Source organism: Camelus bactrianus, chromosome 16, assembly GCF_048773025.1.
Source record: "Camelus bactrianus isolate YW-2024 breed Bactrian camel chromosome 16, ASM4877302v1, whole genome shotgun sequence".
Lineage (NCBI taxonomy): Eukaryota > Metazoa > Chordata > Mammalia > Artiodactyla > Camelidae > Camelus > Camelus bactrianus.
Window position 1 is genome coordinate 37,455,474 of NC_133554.1, and position 19,258 is coordinate 37,474,731.

At 50.5% G+C, this 19,258-nt stretch overlaps 1 protein-coding gene across 1 annotated transcript in view; it reads right to left on the minus strand.

Annotated features, from left to right (window-relative positions):
- Positions 1–19,258, minus strand: part of LOC105071594 (uncharacterized) — a 35,617-nt gene that overhangs the window by 3,729 nt on the left and 12,630 nt on the right. The window contains exons 3-6 of the mRNA XM_074341910.1: positions 12,147–12,247; positions 8,565–10,971; positions 8,299–8,461; positions 1,353–4,360 (exon numbers count right to left, since the gene is read on the minus strand). Of these exons, the coding sequence (XP_074198011.1) occupies positions 10,931–10,971; positions 12,147–12,247 (142 nt within the window). The 3' untranslated portion in view covers positions 1,353–4,360; positions 8,299–8,461; positions 8,565–10,930. The remainder of the gene's footprint in view (positions 1–1,352; positions 4,361–8,298; positions 8,462–8,564; positions 10,972–12,146; positions 12,248–19,258) is intronic.

Consider the following 19,258-nt stretch of genomic DNA (forward strand, 5'->3'; position numbering starts at 1 on the left):
CCTAAGAACAAGGAGCCATCCTGACCGTGGAGCAAGATGATAGGTAGAAACAGGGGTCTTTGGCAGAGGAAGCAAGTTGGGAAGAGGAGGGTGAGTTCTCTGGGTCCAAACTTTGGGACGCCAGGCCCCCGGGCACCGCCTTCACCCGACCTCTGCCCACCCTTCCAGGCCCGTGACAAGCCAAGCTTCCCCCGGCCAGTGTCCACAGCCTCCTGCTGCTCAGTTTTTGGGTCATGTGGGCTATTTGGCTTATTTCCCAGCGCTGATGATTCTGGAGAGATGGTCCAGTTGAGTCCCAGTCTGGAAACCTCCGGGCAGGCGGAGTGGGCGGCAAGGCCTGGCTTCACCCTGGTTCTGGGATGGCTGCTCCCATTCCCCTGACTCGCCTGCAGCGGCCACTTCCTCCCTCCAGGCTGGGCCAGCCCTTGTGCTGCCTATAAATAGAAGAGTGAGATTCCTCGCGGCCCTGTGAATGGGCTGACATCCTGCCTCGGCCTGACTGAGCCCTGAGTCACAGGCCCCCACTGGAGGCCCGCCCCGGGGCGGCCCAGGCCTGCACCACTGACATGGCCTCAGAGGAAGCACCGGGGCGGCGGACAGTCCCCGGGGAGGCGGAAAGAGGCTTAAAGGAACGCGGCTGGCATTTCCTCCCCGTGAGGCTGGCCAGGGCTGGGCCGCTGGCGGGCCCCTGGGTGAACACCCTGGGGTACCCGTGTGTGGTGTGCCTAGTGGGGGCGCCCTTTCTGTGAGTGTTGCTGGAGGGGGCCTTCCCTGAGACCTCATCTCTTCTCCCAGCATTCTGGCTCTGGCTGTGCTCATGTCAAAGCCAAAACCAAACCCACACACAGAGAGACACACCCACATGTGCTTCAGAAATCGACGGGAAGGCTGGGAAACAGGGCTAAGAACCGAGACAGCTCCAGAGGGCCAAGTGGACTGGGGGCAGGCATGGACTCAGAGCCAGAATGTGGGGCAGGAGGCCTGCCCTCTGTGTCACTCTGCCCTCTGTGTCACTCTGCCCAAGAGTCAGAGAGGAGGAGATTCTGATCAGCTGCCCTGGGGTCCTGTGTCCGCCCTGTGGCTGGGGCAGGCTGGGGGCCCCGGGTCACAGTCTAATTGCTGGAATGCGGTTTTGCTGTCTTGTTTATTTCTCTCTCCTCCACTGGCTCCACTAGATCATATGCTCCGTGAGGACAAGGGCCAGGTCAGCATTTGCTCCGCGTGCGCCCGCCATGACCTTGTTAGGTGAGCACTCGTTCACCCTCACACCCGTCCACACTCAGGCTCAGGCTCACTTGCACACTCAACGTACTCACGTATACACATTTACCCCCAGCCCCCTCGCCTCTTACATGATCTGAGAAGCTTGAGCTTGTTGGCTCCAAATCTCTCTGCCACCTGGGTGCCACCAGGACAAGCAATCCCAGCTGTGGAATTGCATTCTCTGCAGCTTTGACCCATGAGTTCTTCCTCGGAAGCGAGGAGCATTCTCTTGATTGTTACATAGGCGTCTCGTTGTTTCTCTGTACAGAGGGACCAGGGTGGAAAAACCTGCTTCCGCCCCATTTGAAAATCCTTGCTGGTTCCCTGTTGTCCACAAGTTGATGTCCCATCTCCGTTGGATGGTTTTCCAGCATCGGCCAATGCTGGGGCCACCAGGAACTTCTGCACTTCTCCAAACGCCCCCTGCCCCCTCATCCCTCTGTGCTGAGCAAAGGCTGACCCTTTCACCTAGAATGTTCTCAGCTCCCTTCACCCAGCCTCTGGGACTTCCTCAACTTGCAAACTCCTAGTTGTATTTCAAGACCCACCCAAGTATCATCTCCCTGCAAGACTACGAACCATGTTAACAGTTTCTGCCCTTCCCTTCCTCAATTTGTCCTCAATTCTCCAGAAACACAGGTGCACAGAACTACAGTCTTGGCAAGGTCCTTAGAGACCCACAGTAGTTTGCAACCTGGGGTTGGTTGGAAACATGTGGGACATTTTCTGATTGCCTTAGGCACAGGGACAGCTGTGGGCATTTAAGGGCCAGGGGCCCAGAAAGGCTAACTAGGAAGAATTGTCCATTCCGAAGGTCAAAATCAGCCCACTGAGAAACACTGAGCAGCCTCCTGTTGGATGGGGAACCCAAAGGCACAGGGAGGGAAAGCGTCTCGTCCAGGTCACACAGCAAACTGGGCAGCAAGGTGGTAGGTACTAACTTCCATGGGGGAGCGCTCCTGGGTGGTGGGCCTGAGAGCCTCTGGTCCTCAGGTCTTGGCCTGGCCACACCACCAGTACCAACACCATCACAGAAAGTACATCTGGGAAAACCCCACAGCTCCCCTCATCTGCTGCACCTTCTCCTGCCCGTGCTGGGAGCCAGGTGGCCTGATGTGGCCAACAGTGCACCTGGAATATGAAGCTAGTGTCCCCAGGGGAGGACAGAGCTGGGACTGTGGGCTAGGGCCAGAGTTCTACAATGACAGTGTCCGGCTCTGTGAGCTCATCTGAACACCAAGAAAGCCACCCTTTAGATCTGAGCCTGCGCACGAGTGACTGCGATATTCCGGGACTCAGACTGGCCATGGGAGGGGAGCAGGGAGGGTCAGGTCCTGATGTCCCTTAATCAGCCCTCTGCCCTGCTCTGAGAAGGCATGGCCATCCTTCCCCTGATCCCTCACCCTCAGCCCAGGCCACCACTGACCCCTCCCATGGGCTTGAGGGACTTTTTAAAAACTGAAAATTCTACACAAAACCAGAGATGATAATATAACAACCCCCCACATCCCTGTCACTCCGCTGTGACCGTCATCAACCCATGGCCCACCCTGCCTCATCCAGACCTGCCTCCCCACTCCCGTCCCTCATCCTCCTGTTACTTTGAAGCAGAGCTCAGGCTTGACATCATTGCATCAATAAACATGTCAGTGTGTCTCTCTCAGAGGACCCTTCCTTACAAAGAAACTAACTAAACCATGATTGCACCCCCCAAATTAGTAATTCCTAATATTATCGAACAGCCAGTGTACAAATTTCCAATTGTCACATGATTGCCCTTTTACAATTTGTTTAAATTTTGATCCAAATAAGGTTTCCATCTTACAGTTGGTCGGTATGTCTTTTGAGTCTCTTTGAGCTTAGTGTTTTGTTTTTATTCATTGGAAGAAACTAGTTGTCTTGTGACATTTTGCTCCATCTGGACTTTCCTGATCGCCGCCCTGTGGTGTAGTTGGACGTGTTCTTCTATTCTCTGTCCTGTAAATTGTTAGTTGGAAGCAGAGATTTGATCAGATTCAAGTTTGATTTTTTTTTTTATTGGCAAGACTTTGTCATTGGTGGTGTTGAGATGTATCAGGAGGTACATGGTATCTGATTCTCTTTTGTGATGTTAGCCATCATTCATGCAACTAATTTGTTAGGGACTGCAAAATGGTGTCCTATTTCATTCCTTCTGCTTTTGTTAGCTGGAATCTATCTATAGATAAAATTTAACTATTTTCTTTAGTTTCATAGTGATTCTGTTGGAAAGGGACGTTTAAAGTTTATCTACTCTCAGATGCTGGGGTAAGTAGTTCAGAAAGGGTAAGTCCCTCATGAAAGGACACACAGCAAACTGGGAACAGATCTAAAATGCAAACCCAGGTCTGCTGCATCACACGTGGCATTGGTCTGGAGGCAGTGTGGTGGAACAGAGAGGGTTGGGGTCTGGGAATCAGGACCATGGACTTGAATCTAGGACCTGCCATTTATAAGCAGTGGGACCTTGGGCAGGTCATTCAGCACTGACGCTCTCATCAGAATAATCCTACCTCCTTTGCAGAGACCAAGGTTCACCAATCTTTCAGCCCCTTTGTAGGATGGAAACTTGGAGAAGCCCAGCCTGACATCACAGCAGGGGGAACATTCACAAGCCAACATTCAGGTCCATGGCCTATCACTTTAATTTTTTGTGGCTACCTCAGGACCTGCCTAAGGACTCCGCCTTTCCTCCCAGGGAAAGCTGCCCAACGAGAGTTTCTCAGATCACTCAGGCCTCTATCAGCAAGGCAGTGAGCTCAGGGCTGGCCACATAATTATGGGACACTTATTCAAAAACTGTTTTGAATTTCAAGACAGCAACAGCCAAGCATCCACCAAGCACAGGGCCCTTCTGCATACAGGCCCTGCGTGACTGTGTGGGTCACAGGCCCACAAAAGCGGTCGGGGGAGCTCCGTCCCAGGGGCCTGATACATCTCATCCAATTCAATGAAACAGGACCAAACACAAACCCCAATCCAATTAGCTTCAGCCAAAAGGAGATGCTCACAGTAAAGGGTAAATAACAATTATAGTCCTGTAAATGCAGTTCCACGGCTTTTCATCTTTTGAGTCAACCTGTGGACAAAGCAATAAAGACTTGATTGTGGGGCAGAAGAGGATGTGAATGTCAGTAACAGGAACAATGTAAGAAACTGAGGGCTGACCCAGGTAGGGTGTGAACTGGCAGAGGAGATGGGAGGGAAGGTGCCAACTTTTCTTTGACTGTAACTAAATAACTAAACCAGTTAGTTCCAACTTAGTTTAAAACCACTTTGGAGTGGTTTCATTATCCGGTCTGCAGAGCACCAGGAAATTACCCAAATACCTCAAATAACCAACTTGTACCAAAACTGTCAGCATGCATCCCCACTGGAACAGAAGCTCCCTGAAGGCAGGCATTACTCATTTTTTTAAAAAAATTTCATGCAGGCTTTTTTTTTTTGGGAGGGGGGTTCGGTTTATATATTTTTAGAGGAGGAGCTGGGGGTTGAACCCAGAACTCCATGCATGCTAAACATGTGCTCTTACCACTTGAGCTATATACCCTCCCCACCATTATTCATTTTTGCATCTCTCCCTGGTACCTGGAAGGAGGGACGCTTCCCCTGCCACACCCAGTTTCCTTGAGATACAACTGACATACAGCACTGCATGAGTCTAGGGTGTACAACATAATGACTTGACTTACACGTACTGTGGAGTGATAACCACAATAAGTTTGGTCGGTATCTGTCATTTTATGTTGGTACGATAAAGAGAAACATTCTTCCTTGTGACTCTAAGTATCTACTTTTGGGGGGGGGGGTAGTATAGCTGTTTTACAGTATTGTGTTAAGGATCTACTTTCTTAACAACTTTCAAATATACCATACAGCAGTGTTAGCTACAGTCATTATGTTGTATATTACATCTCTAGTTCTTACTTGTCTTATAACTGGAAGTTTGTACATTTTGAGTGACTGCATTCAATCCCCCTTTCCTTGGCTCCACATCTCTGATAACCACAAATCTGATCTTTTTTTGAGGTTGGTTTTTGTTTTTTTGTTTTAGATTCCACATATAAGTGAGCATCTTTCTTTTTGACGTATTTCACCTAGCATATTGCCCTCAAGGTCTACCCATGTTGTCACAAATATATTTCCTCCTTTTCATGGCTGAATAATATTCCATTGTATTATGTACGTGTGCGCGCACCACATCTTTATCAATTCATCTGTCAATGGACACCTAGGTTTTTCACATGTCTTAGCTATTATAAATAGGGCTGTTATGAACATGGAGGTAGAGATCTCTTTGACACAGGGTTTTCATTTCCTTCAGATGTATTCCCAGAAGTGGAATTGCTGGGTGATACAGTAGTTCTAGCTTTAATTTTTTGAGAATTCTCCATACTGTTTTCCACAGTGGCTGCACCAATTTACAATCACACCAGCAGTGCACAAGGGTTCCCCTTTCTCCACATCTTCACCAGCATTTGTTATCTCTCATCTTTCTGACGATAGTCATTCTAACAGGTGTGAGGTGATGTCTCATTGTGGTTTTTTATCTTCAGCTCCCTGATGATTAGTGATGTTGAGCATGTTTTCACGTACCTGTTGGCCACACGTGTTATCTTCTTTGGAAAACATTTATTCAGGTCCTTTACCTGTTTTCTTATCATTAATATTTTGCTGAATTGTAGGAGTTCTTTATATATTTTGGAATGTTAACCCCTTATGAAATGTATGGTTTGCAAATATTTTTCCCATAGATTATCTTTTCATTTTGTTGTTTCTTTTGCTGTGCAGATTTTTAGTTTGCTGTCATCCCACTGGTTTATTTTTTTTCTTGTTGCTTGTGCTTTAGGTGTTATATCCAAAAAATCATTGCCAAGACCCCGTGCCAAGGAGCTTTCTTGCTTTGATTTCTTTTAAGAGTTTTATGGTTTCCGGGCTTACATTTAAGTCTTTGATCCATTTTGAGTTAATTTTTGTGAGTGGTTTAAAATAGTTGTCCATAATGGACACTTTAAAGATTTTCTAAACTGGATATATGAACAGATAAGGGATGAATGAGGCCCTAGAAAGTGAAACTGTGAAAACAGGAGATCAGTTTGCCAAGACAGACTCCTGGCAGACACCCCAGGGGGCTCAGATGTCAGCCAAGGACAAGCAGAGAGGGCAACATGTGAATTGGGCCTGGGGATGAGACAGCAATGGGCCAACTTCATTTGTTCATTCAGTGGATGTCCATGAATCACCTAACCTGCAGCAGACACCAGGCACCTGGGATATGTCGGCAGCAAAAATGAATCCCTGCCCTGAAGGAGCTGCTATGCAGGATATATAATGTGTGGAGAGTAGCAGTGGTCCCTGGGGGAACCTGAACTACACATCCCCAAGGCTGCATCCTCCTGGGAATGTGTTTATAATAATAACATCAATTACAATAACAGCAGGGATCATTTGTAGGGAAGCTGTGATATTAGTCAAGATCATTTCAGTTTTAAGTAACAGAAACTCAACTTGAACTGACTTAAACAAATAACAAGGAAAAAAATTATTTTAGTTAAAATATAGTTGATTTACAACATTGTGTTAAGTTTCAGGTGTACAGCATAGTGATTTAGTTATACATATACATACATACATGTTCAGATTATTTTCCATTATATGTTATTACGAGAAATTGAATATAGTTCCCTGGGCTCTACAGTAGGACCTTGTTGTTTATTTTATATATATATATATAGTAGTGTGCACTTGTGAATTCCAAACTCCTAATTTATCCCTCCCCAACCCTTTCCCTTTTGGTAACCATAGTTTGTTTTCTGTGTCTATGAGTCTTATTTTTGGTTTGTAAATAAGATATGTATCATTTTCTTTTTAGATTCCACATATAAGTGATATCATATGATATTTGTCTTTGTCTGCCTGACTTCACTTAATATGGTAATCTCTAGGTCCATCCACGTAGCTGCAAATGGCATTATTTCATTCCTTTTTATGGCTGAGTAATATTTTTTACACACACACACCCCCCCCCCCCACATCTTCTTTATCCACTCATCTATTGATGGACATTTAGATTGTTTCCATGTCTTGGCGATTGTAAACAGTGTTGCCGTGAACACTAGAGTGCATGTGTGACCAGGAATGGGTTTGCTGGATCATATGGTAACTCTGTTTTTAGTTTTTTAAGGAAACTCTGTACTGTTTTCCACAGCAGTTGCACCAAATTATCTTCCCACCAACATGTAGAAGGGCTCCCCTTTCTCCACAGCCTCTCCAGCATTTATTATTTGTGGGCTTTTAAATGATGGCCATTCTGACTGGTGTGAAGTGATACCTCATTGTAGTTTTGCATAATTAGTGATATTGAGCATCTTTTCATGTGCCTGTTGGCCATCTGGATGTCTTCTTTGGACAAATGTCTGTTTAGGTCTTCTGCCCATTTTTTGATTGTTTGGTTTTTTATTACTGAGTTGTAGAAAATTTTATGTATTAATTTCTAAAAATCCCAGGGGTTAACTAGCTGCTGGCATGGCTGGATCCGGGAGCTGTAAGGGCATCCTCAGGAGTCTGTGTCCCGCTCCATCTCTTGGCTTTGCTTTCTTCAGACTTCACTGCACTGACTTCATTGTCAAATGGCCAAACAGTAAAAATGGCCTCTGGTAGCTCCAGGCTAAGGATCTCAGCAAAAGAGCAAGTACCACTTTCCTTATTCCAGAAACTTCAGGGCACAGTTACAGGGACCAGTCCAGCTTAGGTCTCTTGCCCAGGCCTGAGCCAATACTTGTGGTCGATACTGAGATGTGCTGATTGGCCTGGGTCTGGTGGCAGGTGTGGGGATGGGGTTGGATAGGGGAAAAGCCCAATTTGCCCAGTAGGGACTGAGAGTGGAGGAGGGGTGTTTCCCAAAAAACAGCAGGTCTGTAATTGGACAGGTAGCCTCAACAATGCCCTCCCCCACTCTGTACCAGGCACAAAACCAACTGTCATCCCAACCAGCCTGGGTGGTGAGACCATTCTTACCCTCATCATACAGATGGGAAGCTGGCTCAGAGAGGCTGAGTAACTTGCCAGCATCACACATCTAGCAAGTGGAGGATAAGGAGTCTGGATCCTTTCGTCCTGGACAGAGGTTAGTGGGGGAGGCCAGGGTCTCTGACGTCAGAGAGGATTTGGCTGATCAGACCTAGTGAGTAGATGGGGAGAGAAAGGGGAATAGTCTGATGAATTTGGCAGCATCCTTGTCCCCTATCCAGTCCCCAACCCCACGGCCATGACCTGTAATGTACCTCTCCTCTTGTTCGACATTCACTGAGGCCATGGAGTACAGACCCAGGAGCCAGATTGCACATGTCCCTAGAAAACAGAACCTTTGGCAAGGGATTAAGCACTGATACTTGAACACCTCCGGGGTGCCCAGAGGTGCATCTGGGTTCAGCAGAGTTGGATCCAGGGGGTGACTGTAAGTCCCAAGGGAAATGACCCACATGGACCCACGATATGAGCACTGGGACAAGGCTCTCCTTGACCTCCAGGGACCTGACCTGAACAGAGAGAGGACCAAGAAAGAGACCTGGCTGAAGCATCTGTGAGATGAGAGAGGCAGGACTAAACTGGGGACTCCCAACTTGACATCTTCCAGAATTCTAGGATGGGTGCATGATTTGTTGGCCCCAAGGCAAAAAAAAAAAGAGAAAAAAAAGTCTCTAGCTTTGGCTGGAGAGATTTCAACTCCATGTCTTCCTCCAAGCATGCTCATATGAAGTGACTGTTAGCTCAGACAGGCAGTTCTAGATGTCTTTACGTGTTAGAGAAATACATTTGGGGAAGTGGATGCTGGCTGCCACTTGCATGGAATAAACGCAGACTGTTTAGTAAACATCATCTTTCAAACTGTGGAGTCCACAGAGGAGAAACACACGATATTGGTCCAGGGGTAAAAAAGGTGAGGCCCTCGGCTGCAGCTCATCCCAACAGTCCCTCCCCACGCAGTCCCAGGGGCTCTTTACGAAGGGACACCCAAACACCACGCCCTGTTCCTCCAGCCACGTAACTGCTGTTACCTATGGTCCCTGCACCAGCCACAGGATCCATCGGCTATGGGACCGGGGACAAGTCATTCCACCTCTCTGAACCTCAGTTTCCTCACCTGCAAAATGAGATGTTTAGGCACAAGAATCGAAACATATTCCTACACAAGACAGCTTTGTGACAGCCAAAACCTGGAAACAACCCAAAGTCCATCATCTGATAAATGGACAAGCTGTGGAACGTCCATACAATAAGATTCCATTCAGTAATAAAAAGGAATGAACTATTAATGCACGCAACAACAGGACTGAATCTCAAAAACATGCTGAGTAAAGGAAGCCAGACATAAAAGCGTTTACATTAATGTAATAGTTACATGAAATTCCAGAAAATGCGAAATGAATCCCTAGAACAAAGGTAAGTCTGTGGTCATATGGGGCTGCAGAACTGACCATAAAGGGGAATGAGAAATATTCTATCTCTTGTCTGTGGTGGTAGTTACAAGGGTGTACACGTTTGAAACAACTTATGAGTTGGATACTCAGAATGGGTGGATTTTACTGCACGTAAAGTGTACCTCAAAGTTGATTTTTTTAAATGATACCGAACAGGAACATTGCTTTATTCGGACACCTTCTATGACAGAAACCCAACTCAGGATAGTTTTTTTTTGGGGGGGGGGGTGGATATTGGCTTATAGAATCAGGTTAGTCCAGAGGTACAGTTAGTTTCAGGCATGGCTTACTGATGTCTGGACAGCACACTTTCTCCACTTCTTGACTCCTCTTTGTTGGCTCTGTCTTCCATTGGAGAACAGGAATGGCCACCATCAACCTGGCAACTCCCACCCTGAAAAGTGAATGCCTCTTCTCCCACAGCTGCTGCAAAAGTCCCAAGGGGGAGTTGCAGTGTCCAGCTTGGGACACATGCCTGCCTCTAAAGCCAGGGGATGCAGTTGGCCCTATCTGAACCCCAGGGGTACAGAAGAGGTGATCCCCTGAAAGAAAAAGAAGAAAGGGGCTGCGGACGCTGATTGGGAGAGCCAACAGATGGTCATCATATCTCTCCACAAATAACCAGGGGGGGTGCTGCTGTCACCCACTCCTACCTTCAGACAGACAGCACTACAGTGGCCAGGCCCCAGGCTCACTCAAGACCCAAGGCTGCTGTTCTGCAATGTCATAGGCTCTGCATGTTAATTAGATACAAGAGTCTAAACAGAAGGTGAGAGTGAGTCTCCTCCCCACCAGCCAAGGCCAACAGAAGGCCCTGCCTGCCTGTGTGGAGCCGTCAGTCTGCACCCAGAGGAGGCTGGCGGGGGAGGGAGGGGCTCTGGCCCAGGCCCAGTGGGAACACCTTGGAGCTGACAGCACCCTAACTTGTAGGATGTACCCCAAGGAGGGAAAGGATGCCTCCCTGGGCTCCGGGCCTCGGGGGGCCAGACCAGACAGGGCACAGGGGCAAGGAGGGCAGCTTCTCAGTCCAGAACCACCATCCCCACAGGGTCTGGCCAGAGAGGAAGCTGAAGGGAAGGTCATCTTTGTAGAGATGACGGACAGAACAACATCCAGCACCTGGAGACCCACACTCACGTCCTGGGCGGTGCGGTGGCGCTCGCACATTCTCATGCCAGGTACTTCCTGAGTTCTCTGGTGAAGGGTCCTCCTGGAATGGGAGGGAAGGGAGCCACAGCTTTGTATCTGTTCAGAATAGGCCTAAAAGTAGACCTACTCCTACAGGGCAGCACTACATCCATTAAATAAATAAGGCTGCAGGTTTGGAGGGGAGGGGGCATTACCCACGGCCCCCGTGAAGTGGCTGTCGCTGATCAGGCTGCTGGACAAACTCCTGCCACCTCCAGGAGCTCCAAGCTCTGGCCTCAGCCTGTCTGCTCTTGGCAGCTCGGGGCCACCTCCCAGCCCAGATCTCCTAGAATGTGGGCAAAAGAAGCCTGAGCTGAGGGTCCCTGCCCCACTTCCCACCAAGGTGCTGGCTGTATCTGCCTGCCCAGCCATCCTGTCTTCTGGGATGCAGCTTAAACGGATGTCGCTGCTGCAGAGAGATGGTGGGGAGCAGGGCGAGAGCCCGCTGAGAAAGAGCCAGGGCCCAGCAAGGGAAGGCACGGCAAGGCTGGGGCCCTCCCTGCCAAAGGATGGCCGTGGGCTGGGCCCAGAGCCACCGGGCCCTGGGAGAGTGGTGTTCGCAGCTCCCATCCCCGCTGTTACGTCCGAGGCAGGCTGGCCCTCCAGCCCCCAGACCGGCCCAGGAACAGTGACCACTTCCTGGATCCAACAGTGCGCCTGCCCGCTAGTTCTCTGCTGGCCGCCTGCCCGGGCAGCCCTCCGGCGAGGCTCCGGGAGTCCAGCTCCGTAGGAGAGAGGGAGGGCCGAGGACAGCTTTCAGGAGCCTGCAGAACCCCCAGCAGGGGTCCTGACCCTGAGGGCCGCCCCGCTCAGAGCAGGGCCTGGAGAAGCAAGCCCCTCACCGGCTGTGCTGCTTCCCAGACACCTCCGTCCAGGCGAGGAGCAGGGACTAGGGAGCCCAGGGCACCACCCGCTGTGGGACCTGGGCCATGCCTCCTGCCTGTTCTGAAAACGGGGCTAAACCCTGCTTTGCCCAGAGCTGGGATCCTTGGCAGCATGGCAGGCTGTGGGTCCAAGCTGGCCACGTACACACTGAGCATTGGGAAGACTCAGGGACGATCACCCAGCCTCCCTGGGGAGCAGATACCTCCTCCACGAGACAGAGGCACCCCCAACCTTGGGACACTGTGATGACCACATCTTGTTATAACTACATATGCTAATTATAAACAACAATTTTACTTAAAGAGCACTGGCCTTGGGAGGCAGAAGCTGCAGATCTAAATCCTAGCTCTGTTGCATCCGAGCTATGTGTCCTCTGGTTAAGTCTCCTGATCTCCTGAGCCTCGGTCCTCCATCTGTAAAATGAGGATCAAAGGTGACTCTGAGCAGAAGGGAAAATAATGGAAGGGAAAGTCTGCCAGCTGCACATGTCCTCTGTCAGACTCTGACAGCAGAGCTAGAGGAAATCTCTTCCACCTCCAACCTATGGGCATGGAGCCTGGTCGTCCTCTGGCAGCTTGACAGAATCACCTGAGGAACCTAAGAAAAACAAAGATGCCAAGGCCTGGGTCCCTCCCAACACCCAGCAATTCAGATCCAACTGGTCTCGGGTGAGGGTAGGCAGTGAAATTTTTTCTAACACTAAGGGATTCTTGCATGTGACCAGAGTCAAGAAGCAGTGCAGGAGTCTGCTCAGAAATCAGTCAGGACAGAGCCCACATTTCTAGCATCCTCCCCAGCAACTTCATCAGTCTCGGTGTAGAGAGACCCAGTGCTGTAGAGAGACCCAGTGCGACACCCTCCAATTAGCTTCCTGGCTGGAGGCGAGCTTCAGCCCAAGGCCCAGCCCATTTGGCAAAAAAGAAAATAGAGACCTTCTGGCTTCCGAGGGCCCAGGGCCATTACTCAAATGGGTTACGAGCCTCACCCCTTTTAGAAGCCCCAATCCTGCTAACTGGGTGAGGGTGTGTTCATGCAAAGAGAAAAAAATGCTGGAAGGCTCTATTTCATTAGCAGACTTTATCTCTAAGTGTGGACATCTATAAGCCTTTTTCATCCTTCTGTGTTTTTGAAATGCTTTTGAAATGTTTTTGAAATGAAGAGGGAAAAAATAGTAATCAGTTTTACTTTCTATGCACTATCTTTTTCTTAAATGGATTTTTTTTTTTTTTTTTTTTTTGGGCAAATGTCTGGGGTAAAGAATGAGGAACACACTCGGGAACAATGTGGTTCTTGGGGAATGACGGGCAGGGCACAGGGGCCTCTGGGAGGGACAGCTGATTGGAAGTTAGCAAATGCTCAGCTATGAGGGAGGACAGAATGTGTTCCATCACCTGTGTCCACTGTGGGTTGTGAGAATCTCATCTCACAAGAGCCCTGCCCACCTCTCACCAAGAAGGGATAAACAGCACTTCCCCCGCCTCCATTGCGTAGTAACTTTACCTTGGAGCTGTCCCTTCCCCTGGGCAGAAGAACGCTGAGGCTCCAGAGCAAACTCAGCACCTTAAAACCATCTCTGATCGCAGGAGCAGGGGGCTTGGATTAGCCAGGAAGGAGGATCGTGGTGGTCAGGATCCCACAAATGGCCATCATCTTGGATGATAAGAGCTTTTGAGTCAGCACCTGGGAGGGAATCTTAGAAATACCTCGAGAGTGAATTTCCCCTGCTGATCCAGGAGGCTGATGAGACCCGGGGTGGAACACAGGTGCAGAGTCCTGATTGCTGCTTGCTCACCTCCCCATCCATCCACCCACCCACCCACCGACAGGCCACCTGCCCAATCCTCAGCCAGAGGGAAGATCCTGTTGCTGTGGGATCTGGTGACATTCTTGTGGAATGGTGTTCTTGCATTAAGAGGGGTATGTCTGCTGCTTGACAAGCCCCCAGGAGCCCCACCTCCACCCAGAATAACCTTGGCTCAGCCGGGGGGACAGGGGGCACCAGCTGAGCAGGGTGGAGACCCAGGAGCTAAGGAGGTGAGATGGGCAGACAACATCTGGCCGAGAGAAACCAGGCTCTAGGGTCACAGTCGGAGGAACGACCTCAAATCCACTGCAGGAGGGGTTTGCAAAATGACCAGCTCACCGGGTCTCAGAGCCTGGAATAAGGCTCCTGTTCTAAAACCCAATACCCCTAAGCAGGTCCGGCTTCTCAGGAAAGGCAAGGCATCCCGGCCAGCCCAGCACTGCCACCCTGGACACAACTGGCCCCGAAGCCACCCTACCCTGGGCCATACACGTGCAGCTGCGTTCTTGGGAACCTTCCATGCACACAAACCGGGGAGACCCTGTCCTGTCTTCTGGGCTCCCATCCACGCAGGAATGTCTCAGAGCCTGGCCCTCCCCAGTCTTCCACCAAAAAAGAAAATTACAGAAGTACATACAAATCAATGCATTGATCAACAAAATTTCTGAATAATCAGCAAGTCCCCCTTCACTCTCATTTCAGGAGGATGGAGGGGACACCCCCCAATAGAACCCCAGGTGACCAGGCAGCCCAGAACCATGCCGGAGTGGCCGGGTGGATGAGGGGTGGCTCGGCGCCGCTCCAGATGCACACTGCAAGAACAATAAGGATTTTTAGGGGCATTATGACTGAGTCAGAAAACACAGCTGCCCCTGAAAGTCCCTCATTTTTCTTGCTGTCCTTGAACACTCTCCAGGTGGGTAAGTCATCGGCCAGAGGGCCCAGGTAAGCAGAGGTGGGGATGATGGCCCCCACTGACCCTGCCCACCCCGCATAGACCCCAGGAAGCTCTGTGGTGGTGGGGGGTTCTCCACAGCAGCACCATTCTCTCCAGTGCTCAGCCTGGACAGCAGCTGTCTTCACTGCCTGCCCCCCACCCCCTGCCGCTGAGGCACACCCAGACAAGACCAGCCTGTGCTCCACCCAGAGCCAACTGGGAACCCAGGGCCTTCTGCCCGCAGAGAGCTGTGGGCTAGAACCCTGGCAGGATTCCAAGTGGACGAGGGCAGCCCCAGGAACGGGGCGGTGCAGGAAGACCCGGGGGAGGGCCAGCTGGCCCTTGTCCTCACACGTGGGCCGTGAGCCCATCTTGCAGACACTGAGCTCCTGAGAGGCCGGGTGACGGTTGCAGGCCTGACGTGACACAGGAGCAGCGAGGCCCCCCACCCCCGCCCACAAGCAGCCCGGGGTGCAAAGATGAATGCAGGCTCTAGCATGTCCCGACGGTGCTCAGGTTCAAGTCAATGGGCTGACCGCTCTGCTGGAAGAAACTGGGGGTGGGGTGAGGGGATGGCCAAGAAGTGCATGACAAGGAAGAAGGAACGGGGCTGCTGGCCGATTTTTTTCTCTTATAGGAGGACGAAACGGGCTCCGGAATCAGAGCGTGGGTGGTTTAGGGGCCTCCTTTATGGGAGGACCCCTGACTAGGAAGGTCCCAGCAGGCCACTCCCACAGACGCGGGGCTCGGAATGCCACCCAGTGCCCCAGCTCAGCTGGAATCTGCCCTGCTGGCTGCTGGGAGCCTGCCCCACCCAGCCTGGCACTGCACCCACTCCTCGGGAGCCTGGTCACCGGTCCCATTGGGTGTGCAGGACACGTGGCCTCTCAGAACTCCAGGGACCCCACTGTGGTAAAACGTGCATCCCACGGAAGACAAACGTAGCGCCACTATCTGCCTACTTGCTGTGTGATGGTGTCTAAGTTACTTTGCTTCTCTGGGCCTCAGCTGTCACGTCAGTAAATAGGAATAAGCAACCTCCTTTGCAAGACAATGTGAGGACTGAAGGAAAGCAGCACACAGAGCTTGGCTGGCTTCCAACAAAAGTGTCTTCCCCTCTCCAAGCAGCTTCCCCCTTGCCTACAGACCCCAAGAGCAGGTGCTGGCTCTCTGGGAGTGGAGAATTCTTTCCGCTCAGAAGAGCAGCTGGGGTGGGTGTCATGGCGCAGGCCTCACTACTCCCTGAGCACTAACGCTGCGCCTTCTCCCCACACCCCAGGGTCCTGCCTCGTTCATACTGGGAGCACGTGGACCCAGAATCCCCGCGGCCCGGCTACAGCCTCCACCCTCTCAGAGCTGTGGTAGAGCAGCTGTCACCTCACTGGAACTTTCTGCCCTAACCAAGATCACGGCCAAATTCTCTGCCAGCGAAACCTAAGCTGTCCCCACACACTAGATTCAAGCCACCTGAACCGTGAGACATGGCGGCATCCTGCTTCATCTACTAGGAAGCCCCAGCCCTCGGTCTGCACAGCCTCTGCATGAGCTGGTCTTGTTGCCCGTGGCGCCCTGGCCCCAGTGCGGTGAAATGGAGCAGGAGGTTGAGACCCAGCTCACTGCTTACGAGCCAAGAACGTTGGGCAAGTTCCTTGAGCCCTCTCTGCGCTCCAAGAGCAAGGTAACCACCTATTTCATAGGGTTGCTGTAAGGATTAAATGGGTCCATTCCCATAAAAGGCTTAGAACCAAGCCTGGCACCAAGCACTCAATTAAGGTTCAAGATCATTACCACGCCCTGCTTTGCTCTTCAAGACTCAGCTCACCTCTTCTGGGTGACCTTTCCTGACCCCAGCCCTGCCCTGGGCCAGAGCCCCTTTGTTCGCCCTGCTCCCCGACTCCACACTCGTCATGCTGCTTTCCCCGTTAGCCCACCGGCAGCACAGTCCTGGAACCGCCAGCCTCACAATCACGTACACTTATTAATGGTGCTGACTCCAGGGCCCGAGGTCAGCTGAGGGGCCCTGGAGTCTGCATTGCCAACAGGCTCCTTGTGTGGTTCTCGGGATGCCCAACTTTGAGAAACTCTGTTCTGAGCCACTTGAGCACCATGGTACTACAGGCAGTGCCTGGCCCGGGGCTCAGTGATGAAGTGAGGTCAGGGGGCTGCGCCAGGCAGAGGCACAATGGAGGACCCTCCATTCTGTGCTAGGACAGCGACGGGGACCCACCTAGGCTTGACTCTGACACAGAACTAACCGTCACCAAACACACCAGCACCCCCAGTTCAATGCCTAGGGTCTCCCTGAGCCCTCGTTCCATGCCTGGCCTCTGTGGAACCCACGGTGATGACCGAGGGACTGCCATCTCATGCTGGGGTCTGAAAAGCTATCAAGGCTTCCACGGGAGCTGCAGAGCAAGGAGGCTCCGCTCTGAACTCAGAGTCCCTAAAATAGCCAGCAGCCCACAAAACCATGATGGAAGGAAAAGAAAGGCCAACCAGAGATACCAGCCCTTGTTTGGAGTTTGCGTTAGAAAGAAAACTATGAGCTCATACACATTAATATCAAAAAAACAAGCAACCCAATCAAAAAATGGGCAGAAGACCTAAACAGACATCTCTCCAAAGACAGACAGATGGCCAAAAAGCACATGAAAAGATGCTCAACATCACTAATTATTAAAGAAATGCAAATCAAAACTACAATAAGATATCACCTCACACCAGCCAGAATGGCCATCATTAAAAAGTCTACAGACAATAAATGCTAGAGAAGGTGTGGAGAAAAAAAGAACCCTCCTACTCTGTTGGTGGGAATGTAAATTGGTATAGCCACTATGGAGGACAGTATGGAGGTTTCTTTAAAAATAGACTTACCATATGATCCTTCAACCCCACTCCTGGGCATATACCTGGAGAAAAATATAATTCAAAAAGACACATGCACCCCCAATGTTCATAACAGCACTATTTACAGTAGCCAAGACATGGAAACAACCTAAATGTCCATCAACAGATGACTGGATAAAAAAGATGTGGTATATTTATACAATGGAATACTACTCAGCCATAAAAACCCGACAACATAATGCCATTTGCAGCAACATGGATGTCCCTGGAGAATGTCATTCTAAGTGAAGTAAGCCAGAAAGAGAAAGAAAAATACCATATGAGATCATTTATATGTGGAATCTTAAAAAAAAAAAAAAAGAATGAACATAAATACAACACAGAAACAGACTCATAGACATAGAATACAAACTTGTAGTTGCCAAGGGGGTGGGGGCTGGGAAGGGACAGACTAGGATTTCAAAATTTGTAGATACTGACAGGCATATGCAGAATAGATAAACAAGATTACACTGTATATCACAGGGAAATATATACAAGATCTTGTGGTAGCTGACAGTGAAAAAAAATTGTGACAATGAATATATGTATGTTCATGTATAACTGAAAAATTGTGCTCTACACTGGAAATTGACATAACATTGTAAAATGACTATAACTCAATAAAAAAATGTTTAAAAAAAGCTAAAGCTCTAAACTGTTCTTAGAAACAATGAATAGTACATATATGCAAATTTTAAAACAAGAAAAAAATTTTTAAATAAAACATGAAGTTAAGAAAATTCTGTGCCAATCCCACCCAGACTAGGAAAGAAGGTGGTCGGGCAGAGGGCAGCAGTTCTAGGATGTTCTGGGGGTGCCCCACACACACTCCGCCAACAGCAAAGCACCTGGGTACAGCTAGGGACAAGAGCCTACAGCAGGGGCTGGCTGGGGGGCCTGGAGGGGCCGGGCGGGGGGATGCTGGTGGCTCCCAGCACTCAGCTTAGGGGCATGGGCTCTGCAAGGTGCTGCCCTCCAGCCAACCAGCCAGCCAGCCAGCCATCCTGTCCAGGCCAGCCCACCATGGGAGTGGGAGCCAGAGGGCTCGGCTGGGTTTGAGCTCCCACTGCAGTGGAAAGCCTTCTCAGACTCACAGGCCCCATCCACCCTGCTAGCTGTTCCAGGGCTGGGATGAACACAGCCAAGAGGCCTGAGACTCATGCATCAGAGCCCCTGGGTTTACGTTCCCCCATCTCTCTGCCAGAAATCTGTACTAAGTGCCAGAAATCTTTACTAAGAACACCTCGGCTCCTAAACACTCACTCTCACACCCTCAGCTCCCCCCATGCCCCGCAAACTCCCTGTGCCCTGCGAACTCCCTGCCTGGCCCAAGGCTGAGGGCCAGCATGCCTCAGGGTTGGCTCAGCCCCCAAAAAACTCATCAGTGGGTGGAGGCGCGAGTGCCCCTCGGCAAGGCTGGACCGGAGCCTGAACGCATTTGTCCACACAAACACCCACTCCTGCGAGGGAGGCCAGTCCAAAGCGCCTTCCTTTCAGCCACGTTTCCAGAACATCAGAGGGGCCAGTTCCAAGGGTGGGTGCCTTTATCTCTTTACATGAGGCTCCATTGGGGGAGGAAAAGCAGCAGCCATGCACGCAAACAGCAGGGCTAACGGGGTAGGGAAGGGTCTATGATTAAGGAGGCATTTACCCTTCTCATGGGGGTCAGCCAACTGTGCGCCCACAGGCCAGACCTGGCCCGACACCTGTTTATGCAGTTTTATCAAAACATGGGCATTCATTCATTTACACATATCCATGGCTGCCTTCACGCTACGACAGAAGAGCACGAGT